General features: G+C 42.5%; 1 protein-coding gene across 1 annotated transcript; it reads right to left on the bottom strand.

Moving 5' to 3' along the window:
• Positions 1-488: 488 nt before the first annotated feature.
• On the bottom strand, positions 489-14,053 carry ndnf (neuron derived neurotrophic factor). Its single transcript, XM_004068325.4, has 4 exons — positions 13,541-14,053; positions 4,121-4,315; positions 3,618-3,742; positions 489-2,573 (listed from the first exon to the last, which is right to left on the bottom strand). Exons 2-4 carry the CDS (start codon positions 4,312-4,314, stop codon positions 1,177-1,179), a joined length of 1,716 nt encoding a protein of 571 aa, XP_004068373.1. The 5' UTR covers position 4,315; positions 13,541-14,053; the 3' UTR covers positions 489-1,176.
• Positions 14,054-14,274: the final 221 nt, after the last annotated feature.

The following is a 14,274-nucleotide window of genomic DNA, read 5'->3' as shown; positions in this document are numbered from 1 at the left end:
AGAAAGCAGCACACGTTTGGGAACTGCCTATAAAAGAAAGTTGTGACTGTTGTGTCAAAATATGGTCAAATTAAAGCTATTTCAAAGAGTAAAGTGAAGGTTTTGAGTGCAAAAAATGTTTTGTTTTATTGAAAAAACAAATTTAGTAGTTGAACGTCTTATTTATATTAATGCATTGACATCATATTATTGTTTCTTTAATGAAAATTGTCTGAATTCATGTTTTTTTTTATCTTGTGTTACTTTTTCTACACTTTAATGAAACTCTCCAATTATTTGAGTCAAAACTAAAGACCATATTTTCTCTATGTAAATTCATGTTTTTAAATTTCAAAAATGCTACAGAAACAGAAGGACTTTTAATAGGCCAGCACACTCTTTTTACCTTGTCCATACATATGAGGGACCCAAATCAACCCCCTCCACAATCCACAGAGCTCCAGCAGCCACGTTAACGGCTTCGCACAAGAATATGACACCCAGGGTGACACAGGGCTTACTTGTTCTATATTTAGTCTTTATGTGCATGAATATTGGCAGGACAGTTCTGTACACGTGACGCACAAACACACAGCGATACAGTGATAATAACAGGAATCTCTAGCACAGAACACATTTACAAGATGGGCTCTAGAGCCAACACTGGCTGAGATACACATAGGAATGTTTGAACTAAGTCCCCATGAAACTGCAGTTCACTTCCTACAGCTCCTTCTGCCTTCAATTAAAACAGACGAGAAGTACAAAATAATTTAAATTCCTTCTAAAACGTGTTGTAAATATGCAGTGAGAGGTCTGTACAGAGCGGGCAAGCGACTGGATCTCCTCCAGCCGCTGTAGGTTGGATCTGAAGAATGAGACACGTTTGACAGACGAAAGCAAATGTCATGCAGCAACAAAGGAAACACGCAAGATGAAATACGACCTTCTTTGAAGTTCTGCTTGCCCAGTGGCAAGATGGAGTCAAAACGACATGCCCGGTACGAAGCAACTCACGCTATGGGCCGCTCTCAGACGCGCCACAGTGAAATGTAAACATAAATATACAGGTTGATATCTTTCTCTGCAAACAGTTCAGTCACTGCCACGGGCCCATCAGCTGCGTGAGTAGTCTTTCTGTATAGTAGAATATCACTTAGTGTTAAATAAACTTTATATATATATTTGTAAAGTCTTTTAGCAGTATTTCCGTGTTTTCACCAGTTTGCTCTGGTATTTCACTGAGTGCCCACTGTGTCCCACCACATAAACGTCCAGTAGGTAGGTCTTGCCAGGTTCCAGACCTTTGATGGTCTCTGTAGTTACAGCTTTCTGCAGGTTCAGGCTGTGGAAGTACTTGCATAGGACCTTTTCTGACTTCCTGCGGCTCTCCGGCCCGGCACACTGATTTTGTTCTCTGCGTCGCTGCTCCTCGCCGTAATTGTCCGCCACTTCCTTACGGTAGATGCAGTATTTGTTGCGGTCCTGTGTGCCTAGCCAGGCCACTGTGACAGAGGTGCATGTGCGCAGCTTGTCAAAGGCCTTGATGCGGGTGTCGTCTGGGAGAGAGGGGAAGGGATGCTTGCTGCTTGGTCGCGTGGTGGCGAGCACCTTCAAAGTGGAGGCCCCCTTGCGGCTTCCTCGCAAGCGGATCAGGTATTTGGCTTTTGGTTTTCCTCGAAGCTGGAACTGTCTGACCCCCTCTGCATTCTGGGAGAGCACTAGCTTGCCATCACGCCTCACCTGCACCTGCACTGTGTCCAGACACGAATGGACAAATAAGGTGACCCTTTGGTGGGAGGAAACAGGAGCGAAGCGCAGAAATTTGCTTCCTTTTCTCTTGATGAAAACATTGGAAACTTTGCCATCCTTCAGCTCAAAGGTCTTCTGGCGAGCCTCCTCTTTGGTGCGCGCAAAAGTTCCCACATACGCAGTGCTGGTGTTGGTTGCAGAATTCACAGCAAACACATCAAAGTAGTACTGTGTGTCTGGTTTAAGGTTTGACACAGTGAAAATGTTTTTATTGCCAATGCACACCTTCTGAATGTCTGATACTTTGGGCTTGGGGGGGTACACCCGTGAGATCTTGTTACTTGTGAGGCCTCTGTCCTTGCCAAAACCATTGTAGGAGGGAACAAAGCCAAAGCGCTCAAAGTCAAACGGGCTAAAGTCCCTGCCAGGCTTTGGAGCCAACATGAATGCATCATCGCTGCTCATTTTAGCCTCAGCAGCACACATGCTCTTGAAATTGTGCTCCTTGTTGATCACCACACAGTATTGAACAGGCTGGCCCATGAGAGACCCTGTTGGTGTTGGCTTCCAGGCCAACGTGACTGTGGTGCGTCCCAGCGCTGTAACATCCACACGGGGGTCGTAGGGCAGCTGTGGGTAAGGCTGATCCGACTCAGGAGTTGTGGTGGCGTACAGCTTGAAATTGCTGTCCTTCTCCGTGGACAGCAGCTCCAGCTGGTAGAGACCAGACGGCGTGCTGGTTGACACGTAGGACTCTACATCGTTGCCCTTGTAGCTGAAGAGATCTGTGCCCTCGTCTACAGTCACCTGCTGCTTCTGTTGGTCCAAGGGTTCAGGCTCCCCTGGAGAGGAAAGGAAAAACACCAAACATGAGCTTCTTTCTTTGATTTATTCCAAAGTGATAGGACTAATTTTGACAGAAATCTGTAGTCCTGGCTTTGTCTTTGATAAAAGAGAATTCCACACAAACAGAGGGCGTCCAATGCCATGAGATCATAAAGAAGCTCCCGCAAGCCTCACTCATGATTACCGGGGCTTGAATCTCAGTCGTGTTTTCTCTCCAAACATTCCCCAAGATCACAGGCCAGCATTGACCCGGCCATCCCGGGGAAGCTGCTACACATAAAGGCGCCTTGTAGCTTCCATGTGAGCGAGACAGTTTGAGCTTGCGCCCCAGCTTGAGGAAGAAACCATAATATTATGTTTGTCAACCAAAGAGTGTGCTCAGTGGTGTACTAAAAATTAATGTGCAAAGATCTACTCCCACCGGACAGAAGAAACTCGAATGAACTGCTGGCACTTCTTCTTGCGATGAGTTCAAATTTTTTCCCTACACTTTGAGTTCAGGATGAATTATTTTCTCTTGAGGCAAAGCTCTGCAGTATAACTACACCAATAAATCATCCCCTCCGTCAAGAGCACACACACAGGTGCTTGTGTATTGACATTCAAATGTATGCTCACATCACAGATACAGCCTTTAAGATGCTGTTTTATTCATCTGGCAGAATCTCCTGCGCTGAAAGGACGGCCTCCAGATGGAGGAGTTTTGATGTGAGGCTCATAAAAAAAGACTAAAGAGGAAGGAAAGGAGACAGACTGAGAACAGCGGTGTTTACCTTAAGAAGTCTTAGAGCTTAAGTAAAGGGATGCGTAAGCTTTGATTCAATGCAGCCCTTTTCTGAAATTACAGATGTTAGCTTGGACCGACTCAGGCCTCATTAGTGGTCAGGCGAGACACTACGGCTGTGTGACTTAATTAAAACCAACCAAAACACAGAGCCAAAACACCACTGTGTGGGTTAATTGTGAGTGGAAGAAGGTGATATTTCCACAGAACATGTCATTAACCTCTTTCAGTGCTGCCTGCTTGCTGTCAGTTATACCTGATGCCTCTCCACTGGACTCTTCAGGCAGATCCTGCAGGGTGAGTTTCCACTCCAGAGGGGCATCGCAGGGGGTGACTGTCACAGACAGGGGGGTGTTGTCTTCTTCTACCACAAAATAGTATCTGTAAACCAAAGAAAGCATGATATGAAAACTTGCATTTATTCAGTGTGCTGATACTCAAAGGTGCGATAGCAGAGCAGGGACATTGCAAAAACCGTTGACCTTGTCCAGAGCTGACAGACTTTCTCATCTATTATTTAGTTCTTGTGTCAGCGTTAACGCATCCAGTTACAGAGGAACATCTGATCTTTCTGCGGAGCTACAAAAAGAGGCCGGCAGCCACTTCAGCATGTTCCTCTGTGTTTATTTTGAGTTAGTCAGCAGCACAAGGTGGATGCGGGCTTTATTTTTCCAGTCATGGTGAAAGGTGGTAATTAATCAGCAGGATTATGCCACTCATACAGCATTCAGACGGTCATTTACTGTCTACAGTTTTTACCTTTTGGGTGTGTCCCTGAAAATGTAACCACTGATCTCAGCTCCGTCTGGTACGACTGAGGAGTCGTGGAACAGAGACTTGTCTCTGATCTGCATCTGAAAGAGCCCTTCATCTCTTGTAGGCAGCTTCTGGGCCAAACAGCCCAGCCCCAGCAGCAGCAGCAGAGCTGAGCTCCAACCTCTGCCCTGCCTCATCCTGGAACACAAAGAGAATTCACTCAATCAAGATTGTAAATGTTCAGCACGGAAAAATAGAAAAAAAGAGGGAGAAAACCAGTGCCTGAACAGAGAAGACACAACTCTAGGTAATGTGGATGAACAAAGCAATCCATCTAAAAGAAGGAGCTGGCATGGGTTCAGAGGAGTAACACTTCAACAATTAAAACTTAAATAACACAAAATTTTTACTTTACTTTTTTTTCAACTCCTTAAATATCCTTTTAGCATTCATTGGAAGTAGAAGACCTGTTTCACCCACAGAAGAAGACCGCCTACTGGTGTAAGTCCATGTTGAATTTTACTTTGAGACACAAAATATAAAAACAACAAAACAAAAATTCAAAATTTCCTAGGAATAACACTAAATTTGTGTTACGCACATGAATTCTTGGCAAAATTGCAGCTGAAATCCAACCTCTTAAGCTCCAAAATTACCGTGATTCTTGGGTTAAGAGTTTGGCCCGCCAAACTGGAATAAATTATATTGATATCTCTTATTAAATTTTTTTTTTTTTTGTAATTCTGGTGTCTCCCCATAGATGGTGCTCTACAAATAAATTGATCTTTGTTTGGGTGCAGACAGTTATTAATGCCACATGAACGCAGCGTTTCTCCAAGTTTTACCCTGAGAGACATCAACCTGTTGTTGCTGTTGGAGTTAAGATGGGGGGGAATAAACGCATGTGTGAAATTAAAACACTGGTTTTCTGTTTTAACATATATATAGTACTTTTCAATAAAAATCAAGCATGTTTTCATGCAGATTCCATGTGATTTCTTTCTATTATAGAGGGGGGGACCAAAACACTCCAAGCATTTGCTCCTGGTCCAGTCCTTCTGTCCAATTTTAGAACCCTTTGTGGCCCATAAGTCAGACGTTTAACCGTTCCAGTCTAGTTTAACAGATCACCAACTGGGTTTTCTTTTATTTCTCTTTTCTTGTGGACAGTAGTTTGAGACGACCACAATGACTACTCTGAGAGAAAGATTTTTGGTTTGAATTTTTTCTAACACATTATAGATTTCACAAACATAAAGAAATGTTAAGCGTCAGTTATTGATTCTTGATATCTTTGCAAATGCTTGCAATGAACAAATGAAATGAGAAAAAAAATGCTTAATCAATTATTGAAGATGGTTAAAATGATTGATTTCTAATTATATTACTTCACTTGCTCCAAAAATGGAAAAAGTGATTCATTATTTTTCCTATTGTTACATAATTTGCACATGTTTTTAACTTTTGATACTTGATCAATTTATGCTATGAAGATTTTTGAAACAGTGTTATGTCTGTTTTACTGATATAGTATTACTTTTAATCATATACTTGGTTTTTCTAATTAACATAATCTGCATATATTTTAGGTAACTGATCTGCATTTGCCATGTTGATTTCTAAAATAGTTATGTCTATTTTTACATAATAATTAAGTGATTATTCTTTGTCTGGTGCTTTATTGATACCTAATAAGAGCTAGGAACCAGATACTGATAAATCATGTTATAAAATGGTTACGGTAGAACAGGGGTGGGATTATATAAATTTGCTTCCTTCCACTCCCTTTCAAGCAATATTTAATTTTACGTCTAATTATCCTAAGTTTGATTGTTTCATTGTATGAATGTATAACTGATGATTCTGTTTTTTTGTGTATTATTCCTATTTGATTGCTTGAAATAAACCATTTCAAACCAAATCAAACAAATCCAATGGTGGGCAGTAATTCACTGAGTAAACACTCAAATTGGTAGTTTACATTTGCTGTAGTGACTAAAAGTAGTTTAACTGCACCATCCTTTTTGCCTTTACCTGTTTGAGAACCAGTACCCTTATTCAGCTACTTTGGGATACAGAAAAATCATTGATTTGACCTTTTATTCACATGAAGGCTATTGTTTTATTGTTTGTCACCATAAAAAAATTAACATTGTTTAGAAAAGTGACAAGTCCCTTTTTTTGCCTAGTGTAGGTGGGAGTGGTTGAGTGTGGATCATAAGAAATCAGGTTCAAATCCCTCTGTGCACTGGGAGAGTCCTTAAAACAAAAAACACCAAAACGTTCTCTGTGCCCTGGTCAGTGGTATATAGGCACAATTCCTGTATGAATGTGTGCAGAAGGGAGAATTTCCTGGGTGAAAATGTACCTTTTAATTTTGTACTTCAAACATTCCTTGAATTATTTATTTTTATTTCTACTTGAGCAAAGTTACTTTGAAGTAATTCTACTGTCTTCTACTAGGAAATTCTACTTGTCTTTAGCCAGTAGCTCAACAGGCTGAGATCAGTGAAACAAAACAAAGATTATTTTACTACACACACGCTATTAAAGATTGATAAAATATGTACATATTAACAGAGGCTGGAAATAACAGTGAATCCTCACTTTCTATTTTATTTAAATCCCATTGAACCGTCTGGTTGCTGGTTGTAGTTTTTCTTTAATCTAAAGAACATTTATAAAAGTTTCTCAATTTTTATTAATAAAAAAAAAAGTATCTTATTTTTGTTGACTGCTGAATTGAAAGTGGATCCAGTGAAAACCTGTACCCTGTGATTCCATTTTCTTGGTTTGGTTTACTCATGTTTTCATTTATTTTCTGTTACCGCGCTCATCGTATGCCAAAAGCACAACAGGTTTGAGTTTTGCTAAATCCAGATGTTTCTGTTTCAGGTGATCAGCCCCAGCAAACTAAGTCCAGACTTCAAATTTCTCTTGGCCAGATTGTCTTGCCTTATAACTCATTTTGTTTCACAATTGTCCAGGCCTGTTGTTTCATCACATCTTGAATTCGATCTGCATTTTTTGTTCAAGTTGGACTTTCTTCATTTAATTATTTATGGTTTTGTCAAGTCTGCTCTCCTTCCCTGTTTGTTTGAGTCCTCTTGACATTTCTTTTTATATTGTGTATTATAATTGACCAGGTTTGGGATACAGAAATATCATTGAGTTTTGCACTTATTTGCCTTCGTTTTACATCCCACTTTGATCATCTTTTGATCTATTTTCAAAGCGTTACCAGTGGTCTTTTAATCATGATTATGAAAATCTTATAAGAGTTACTGTCCATTTGTTTGTTTCTGCAAAGAGGCAGTAGTTCATAAAACTTTCACCTCTGGGTTGTAGGCAGGACTGTTGGTTCAGGGTGAGACTCCCCACTTCCCATCGTCCACCAGTTTACATGCTCTCCCGCTAACTTCCAGCCCCTCACACCCCCAACCAAACATTACTGAGAAACAGGCTTTTTCTCTCTGCAGTGGCTCAGAGTTTGCTAAGCGACAATAGGGAGTTGCTCATTCGTTTTTACATGTCCAAACACAGAGGTGGGCTCAATACCACTTTTCAATCAATCAATCAATCATTTTTTGCAGTGCAACATTTCTTCTTTTGGAGAAGAGACTCTTTTCAGCCCCCCTTCCTTCCACACTGCACATCTAACAGTTTTTCAATCATAAACCTACACTTTTCAAACATGAAAAAGCCCATTCTATTCAATTTGTTCACTGAAGACATTCCTTGGTTAGCAACAGAATCATAAATAAAGACAATTTCAATCATCACTGCAATCATTTCATTAATTGCTGTGGAATAATAACTTTTTCTTTTAACTCCATGAACCAACATTTATTGCTGTTAATTTATCTTTCACAAACTGTCTCCCTGTACAAAAATGGAAAATCAAGAATAATCAAAAACTTTAATTTTTTTTTAACAATCCTTTTAAGGCCAGTGTGGGGGGGGGCACGCCGCAATGGGACAGCAGCAGTTGTAGCGTGGGGAGGCAACTATGGCCTTCTGAATTTTTTTCTTATTTTTTTTAATTGAGGCAATATTTTTTTTTTTTTTAAAAAAGGTCATCTAATTTTATTTTTATTTTTCCCTTCTCAGACTAATGCGGGACAGCAACTCTTCAAACTGCGTCACAGCGAAAGCGGAAGTACCGGTGGCGGTGGAAAGCGGCCGTCATTCAGACACAGCAGGAGAGAAGCTCCACATGCTGGGAGAGACTGAATGATCTTACGAACCCAGACGTGGAGACGGGATTACGATGTTTATCTAGAGCTTTTTTAATAAATAAGTATGATCTCTAAATATTTTGTGTCTTCCATGCATGGAGATATACACAGACACTGCTCCATAGCGATCAGGCTAAAAACATTTGGCTCCTCCCACGCGTCTGCTAATGAACATGTTCAAAACACCAAAAACACAAGCAGCAGCATGAAAACTTTTTTCCCCAAATGCGTATCAGAGTTTGATTTTCTTTAGTTGTATCCCACTTAAGATCCGAACAGGGGCTTGAAAACATCCTTTTATCAGAATGCATGAGACATTATATAAAGAGCCTGAATTAGTGCCCATCGCCACAGAAAAGCACAGAGGGATTAAATTTCAAAAGGAATGTGTGAAGGAAAGGACAGTGCTTGGTGCCACAGGGACCACAAAACAGTATTTCAACAAACTCTTAACCCCAAATCCTTCGTTCCTTGTGGTTTGAAGCTCTAGCGAAGCAGATGTGAACGTGGTTGTTGGTGCGCAGTCACAGCTGCAGTCAGGATGAGGTGCAGCTGGCTGCGGCTCAAAGCCTCCGCCGTATCGCCTGTCAATTGATTTTGCCCCATTGATTGCAGTTGATGGGAAAGCTAAATCCCCTGTGATTTAATCAGCGTAATGATGGCAGATTAGCCAGATACTTTACTGCCATTTACTGCAACAGTGTCCTTTTAATGACCCTTCTCCCTCTCCCTTTTGCTGCCCACCCTCCTTTGTGCCTCTCTGCTGATCAGTTTTTCTGCATGTCTTTCACACTTGCGCTCACATCTTCCTGTCCATCTTCTCTTCCTGGACAGATTAATGAAAATACTGGGCTTCACGCAGAAAACATGGGATCTTTTTGTCTCCTAGAAACGCAAGTGGGGGGGGGAAGTTCCCTGACAGCTCCTGTCAGTGTCTCCATCCCTGCCGCTGTCCAACCCAGGCCGTCCCGCCGCACCGCCAGACATCAGGGAGCAAAGGAGAAGCCGCCTAAGTGGTACTTTGAGGTTTGACTCACACAGAGATTTGAGATCCTTATCGCCTCATCTTGTCTTATTCCACTTCAAAAACATGTCAGTGGGAACAAAGGCGAGTCTATTTATACTGGAAACGGTGCTGAAGTGGTATGTACGAACCTGCTCGGATCTGTCTCTCATTGTAACACCGCACAAACAGGAGACCCCATGCCACCATGAGGTTACTAACATTCATATTCGTTGCTCTTTCCATTTGGGACTGGCTCCAGCAAACACCAAGGAGTTAATCTCCTCTTCAGAAACTACAGAAACATCAGAGCAGCTGAGCTGGACTGCTGACACTCCACGAAGCATCTCAGCATCAATCCCTCCACTGCTTAAATGCACCACACTCACACAACTCCAGCACCAGAAAAGTACATACAAAAGCATCTGGAACAAATAAAAGTCAAATTTTTAATTAGTTCAAGATAGGAAGTATGTTCTAAATTTGGAAAAAGACTCATTTTAAGGGAAAGTGGACCACAATCATGTCCACTTGTTTTTGATGTGATTATTGTTATGTTCATAGGTTTTTGTGGGATTTTGTTGATAAGGTTTGAGTGGAAAAACATCCTCCCTGTTTAAAAAAACTGCATGAAGTCTGAAGAGCTGTATTAAGGTCAAATGCAGCATTTAAGTTCGCCCAACTGTTCTTTCCCATAATTGTTGTTGAAAATGAACGATTTAAAGCAAAAATGAAAACCAAACAGCATCCAGAGCTTTGACCCGTTTTCCACAACACCACTGCCTCCAGGTTGGGGTCATGATGACGGCAAAATTATGTAGGAAGCCAAAAGCAGAACAAGTTGCCACTCATCTTTCCCATTCAGCAGCTCTGTAACAGTTTTCACCAGATCATCAGTGGGAGGCGTGATCATTGCAGTCCGAGTGCAGCCTTTGTATCTCACTCCATCCTCCCTCATAGGATCACCTTGGCATCACCTCCACCCCCCTCTGTTGGTTTTAATACTACTTCTCAGGCCACACCCAATTCACCCAACTTATATCCTTTAAATCTATAAGCCCTCGTCTCTCTCTTCTGGTGTACCCCAAGGTTCTGTCCTCTGTACTCTTCTTTTCATCTCTTTCATCCTACCCCTTGGCAATATTTTATGCAATTTTCCTTGTTTTGCAGATGACACCCAGCTATATTTGTTTAGTAAACCTCCCTTCCACCTTCCTCCCTCTCCTCCTGTCTGTCTAAAATCAAAAACTAGTTCACCTTGAGCTTCCTGAAACTCAGTAGTGATAAAACTGAACTACTTCTTGTCGGTTCCAAATCTACCCTCTCCAAAGTGACATGGTTTACTTTTTCCATTGAGTCATCCTTAGTCTCCTCCTCCTCACAGGTTAGAGTCCGGTTGTCATCCTGAACAGTTCATTATCTTTTCAATTTCAATTTCATATCCATAACTCTTCATCTATCTTCCCAGCTCGTTACCATGGGGAGTTGAGCTCTCTCCCTCCTGACCTCCATAACATAGACTATCTCCCAACCTTGTCTGATAAAAGCTAGGAACCGGATAATGATAAATCATGTAATAAAATGATTACGGTAGAACAGAGGTGGGACTATATAAGTTCACTTCCTTCCACTCCTTTTCAAGCAATATTTATTAATATTTCTAATTATCCTAAGTTTGATTAGTTATTGTATGAATGTATAACTGATGATTGTATTGTTTTTGTGCATTATTTCTATTTGATTGCTTGAAATAAACCATTTCAAATCAAATCAAACCTTCAAATCTAAACTCAAACTCATCTGATTAATTCTGCATTTTCACTTTGATTTCATTGTTTGTTTGGCAGCTGCTGTGTATTCTGCTTTTATTGTATATTTTTCTGATTTTATCGACTTTTGCATTGGTGTACAGTTTCCTCAAAGCTTTTTTAAGCACTTTTATATAAATGTATTATTATTATTATTATTAATATTATTATTATTGTTATTATTGTTATTATTGTTAGAGTCCCAATTTGCTCCTAAGTGTGAGGTAAACCAGATCCATCATCCCCAGCACAGCTCCATTCACCCCTCACTCTGTTAAAACGGCTTCTGTCTCCTTCTCTTTGTCCCGTCATGCCCTTTGTCATGACGTTTCAGCCTCCTCCCAGTGCTGCCACATGGAGGGCATTCACAGAGCCAGAAGGAATACAAGACAGCTTAATTTCAGAACAAATAAAGAGATTTTTTTCTTATTCCACCCAATAAGAGGCCTGACATGGTCTCACAAGACCCAAGTGTTTTCTTACTTAAAGGAGGTCCGGGGACAGATTTATGGTGGGCCCTCTGCAGAGCTCCATCAGTGGTGTCACTTCAGCGCCAAAGTGGGGATTGCAGAAGAGGCAGACTGGGAGTTAGAGCTCTAACCACACAGGATCTGAACCTGCGGGACGCCAGTTCACATCAGGTCTGCATCTTTTGGACAGCTGAACCGCTCGTTAATGAATTGGTGGAGGCTGTGGCGAGGGCCCGCATCCAAGAATGGTGATTTTCATCTGGTGCATGTCCACATGCGCGCGCGTCCAAACCATCGCATTCCTGACTTTCACCCTGTTAGTGGGTCTCAAACTTCACTCAGAACCTGTCTCCTCGCCATCTACAACAAGGCTCAAAGATGGAGTCTGCGCGCTGATCCACATCATCGGAACCGCAGCGGCTGGCAGAGCGGACCGCGGAGGAGAGAGCCCAGTTTCCTACACACACGCACATACCCTGGCCCGCTCCCTCCTCCAGCTTCTCACTTGCGCATCCCCGAACCCTGCTTATATCCTGGAATGCTCCTCTGAGGAGGTCTCGGGGTCGCGCTCTGCCTAAAAAAGCCATTCAGATGGAATGGAGTTGGGTGGGTGGAGGGGTGCTCTGACGGATGTGCGCGCATTGTGAGGTGGGTGGGTAGAGGTGGGGGGTGATTATAGATTACAAGAGAAAATACCACCCCATGGGAAAGCCATCCACCCACTGCCCATTATCTAGGGGCGCACGCGCGCGGTTCCCGCCTGCGTCGTGGGAAATGAGAGCATCATGGTCCGGGATGTTGTTCTCCAGAGAGGAAAAGCAGAGAGCCCATGCTCGGCCTCCTCCTCCGAGGGGGGCATAATCAGAACTGGATAAAGTGAGCTGTTGGGGAGGGGGGGGGGGTCACAGGAGCGCGCGGTTATGATGAATAATTGAACCTTGCGGCAGTAATCTCCCACCTCTGACTTTAGAACAAAAAAGACGCAGGCTGCGCGTATCGGACTGCCTGCCACCTCTCCGGACGCAAGCCTCTGCAGCAACACAGGGAATTCTTTCAGCCTGAGAGTTTTCATATGCAAATGACGGTTTAGTTACGCTATGCAACGCAGACCTTTTTCTCTTAAGACTTTTTTTTTCCTGTTGTTGTTGTTGTTGTTCATGATTCATTCTCCTGAGAAAACAGAGGGGAGACTGTGCGCTTATAGCTGCTAAATTCTAATTATTGAGAGGCCCTCAGAATATAAGAAATGGTAAGAAAAAAAGCATCAGATTTAAAAAAAAAACAATCGTAAAATATATTTGAGCTTTTATTTAAAAGTAGATCCGCGTGACGCGCTTCACGCCGGTCAGACCCGGTTTACGCAGGTGCGTAAAAGCATTAAAAATAGACAAGGTGGCTGTCAATAAAAAGAGCCGAGACTGGGCAAAACTTTGACTTTGCAGATAAAGTTTAAACCTCCCGGGAAAACAGCAAAACGCGAGGGCAGATGAGATGAATCGCTCTTCGCTGGGTGCGTGTCGCGCTCCTGGGTGCGTGGGAATAGTCCGTCGGTCGGGAGGCAGAGAAACAGAGCTTTTCTAAAGTTGATCGTGTCATCGGCTCAGCAAGAACTGGAGACGGCATGCAAGTTTAGGTTTGATCAAAATATTTAAAAGTTTTTAACTTCCCGAAGTTGTAAACGGCCAAAACGTATCTCCGTTTCTCAAAGCCAACTTTTTAAAATGCAAGAAAGTTCTCTGTCATTTGATCGGAAAATAGTTTTCTTTGAATAACCATTTAATACAATTAAATGTTTTATGAAGTTGCAAGTTAAAAAAAAAGAATTCTCCCCCAAATTAGACGCGTTTCTCTGTGCAGCGCACACATGCAATCCTCTCAGCCAGGCAGAAGATAGACATTCTTACCTCCCGGAATATGGAAGTTCTCTGGCGGATGGTGGCTCTTGATCTCAAAAGTCTTCTTCAAATGACCGTAAAACTCGATCAGTTTGTCTACACAGACATGAAAACTCCCGGCTGTCCTATCCGCTGTGCGCAGTACAGTTCCTCCGGTTCACGCGTGTTGCTGGAGCCGATCAATCGGATAAAAGCGACTGCTCTGATGTTTGCAGTTTTCTTGCGGATTTAACAAGTCTCTAGTGGGCAGGAGAGTGTGTGTGAGAGAGTGCGTGGAGTGTATGAGCTGGTATCCCGAGTGCAAAGAGTGCGTCCCTCCCCTGCCGCTCCGCTGGCAATGAAACCTCCACTGGATTGGAGGCAAACTGGTGCGAACTTCTTCTTCTTCTTGTACTCCAAACCCTCAAGTCACAAAACCAGCCCACAGCTCGAAGAGCAGACAGACCCCAAGGGACCCCACGGACAGTGGAGAAGAGAGCATTAAAACATACACGACTATAGGGCATGGAAACATTGGATGAATGTGAGCCGGCGCGCGGGAGACAAATGAAGACTCGTGCTCTTTACAGAGCGGGATTCCCCCGCAAACTTTTTATATCGTCAATGTTTACCCTGATACTCCTTGAAAATTATTAGTTGGAGCTGCAGTACCCTGCCAGAGTCACGCAAGCCCTGGGGCTAAGGCGCGCAGGCAAGTTATATCAGGGGCCCCGGTGTTTGGGTGTGCGCGCAAAAGACTCTGA

This window comes from Oryzias latipes, chromosome 4 (assembly GCF_002234675.1).
Source record: "Oryzias latipes chromosome 4, ASM223467v1".
Lineage (NCBI taxonomy): Eukaryota > Metazoa > Chordata > Actinopteri > Beloniformes > Adrianichthyidae > Oryzias > Oryzias latipes.
The sequence above is the reverse complement of the archived record's forward strand: the minus strand, read 5'-3'. Positions and strand labels throughout refer to the sequence as shown.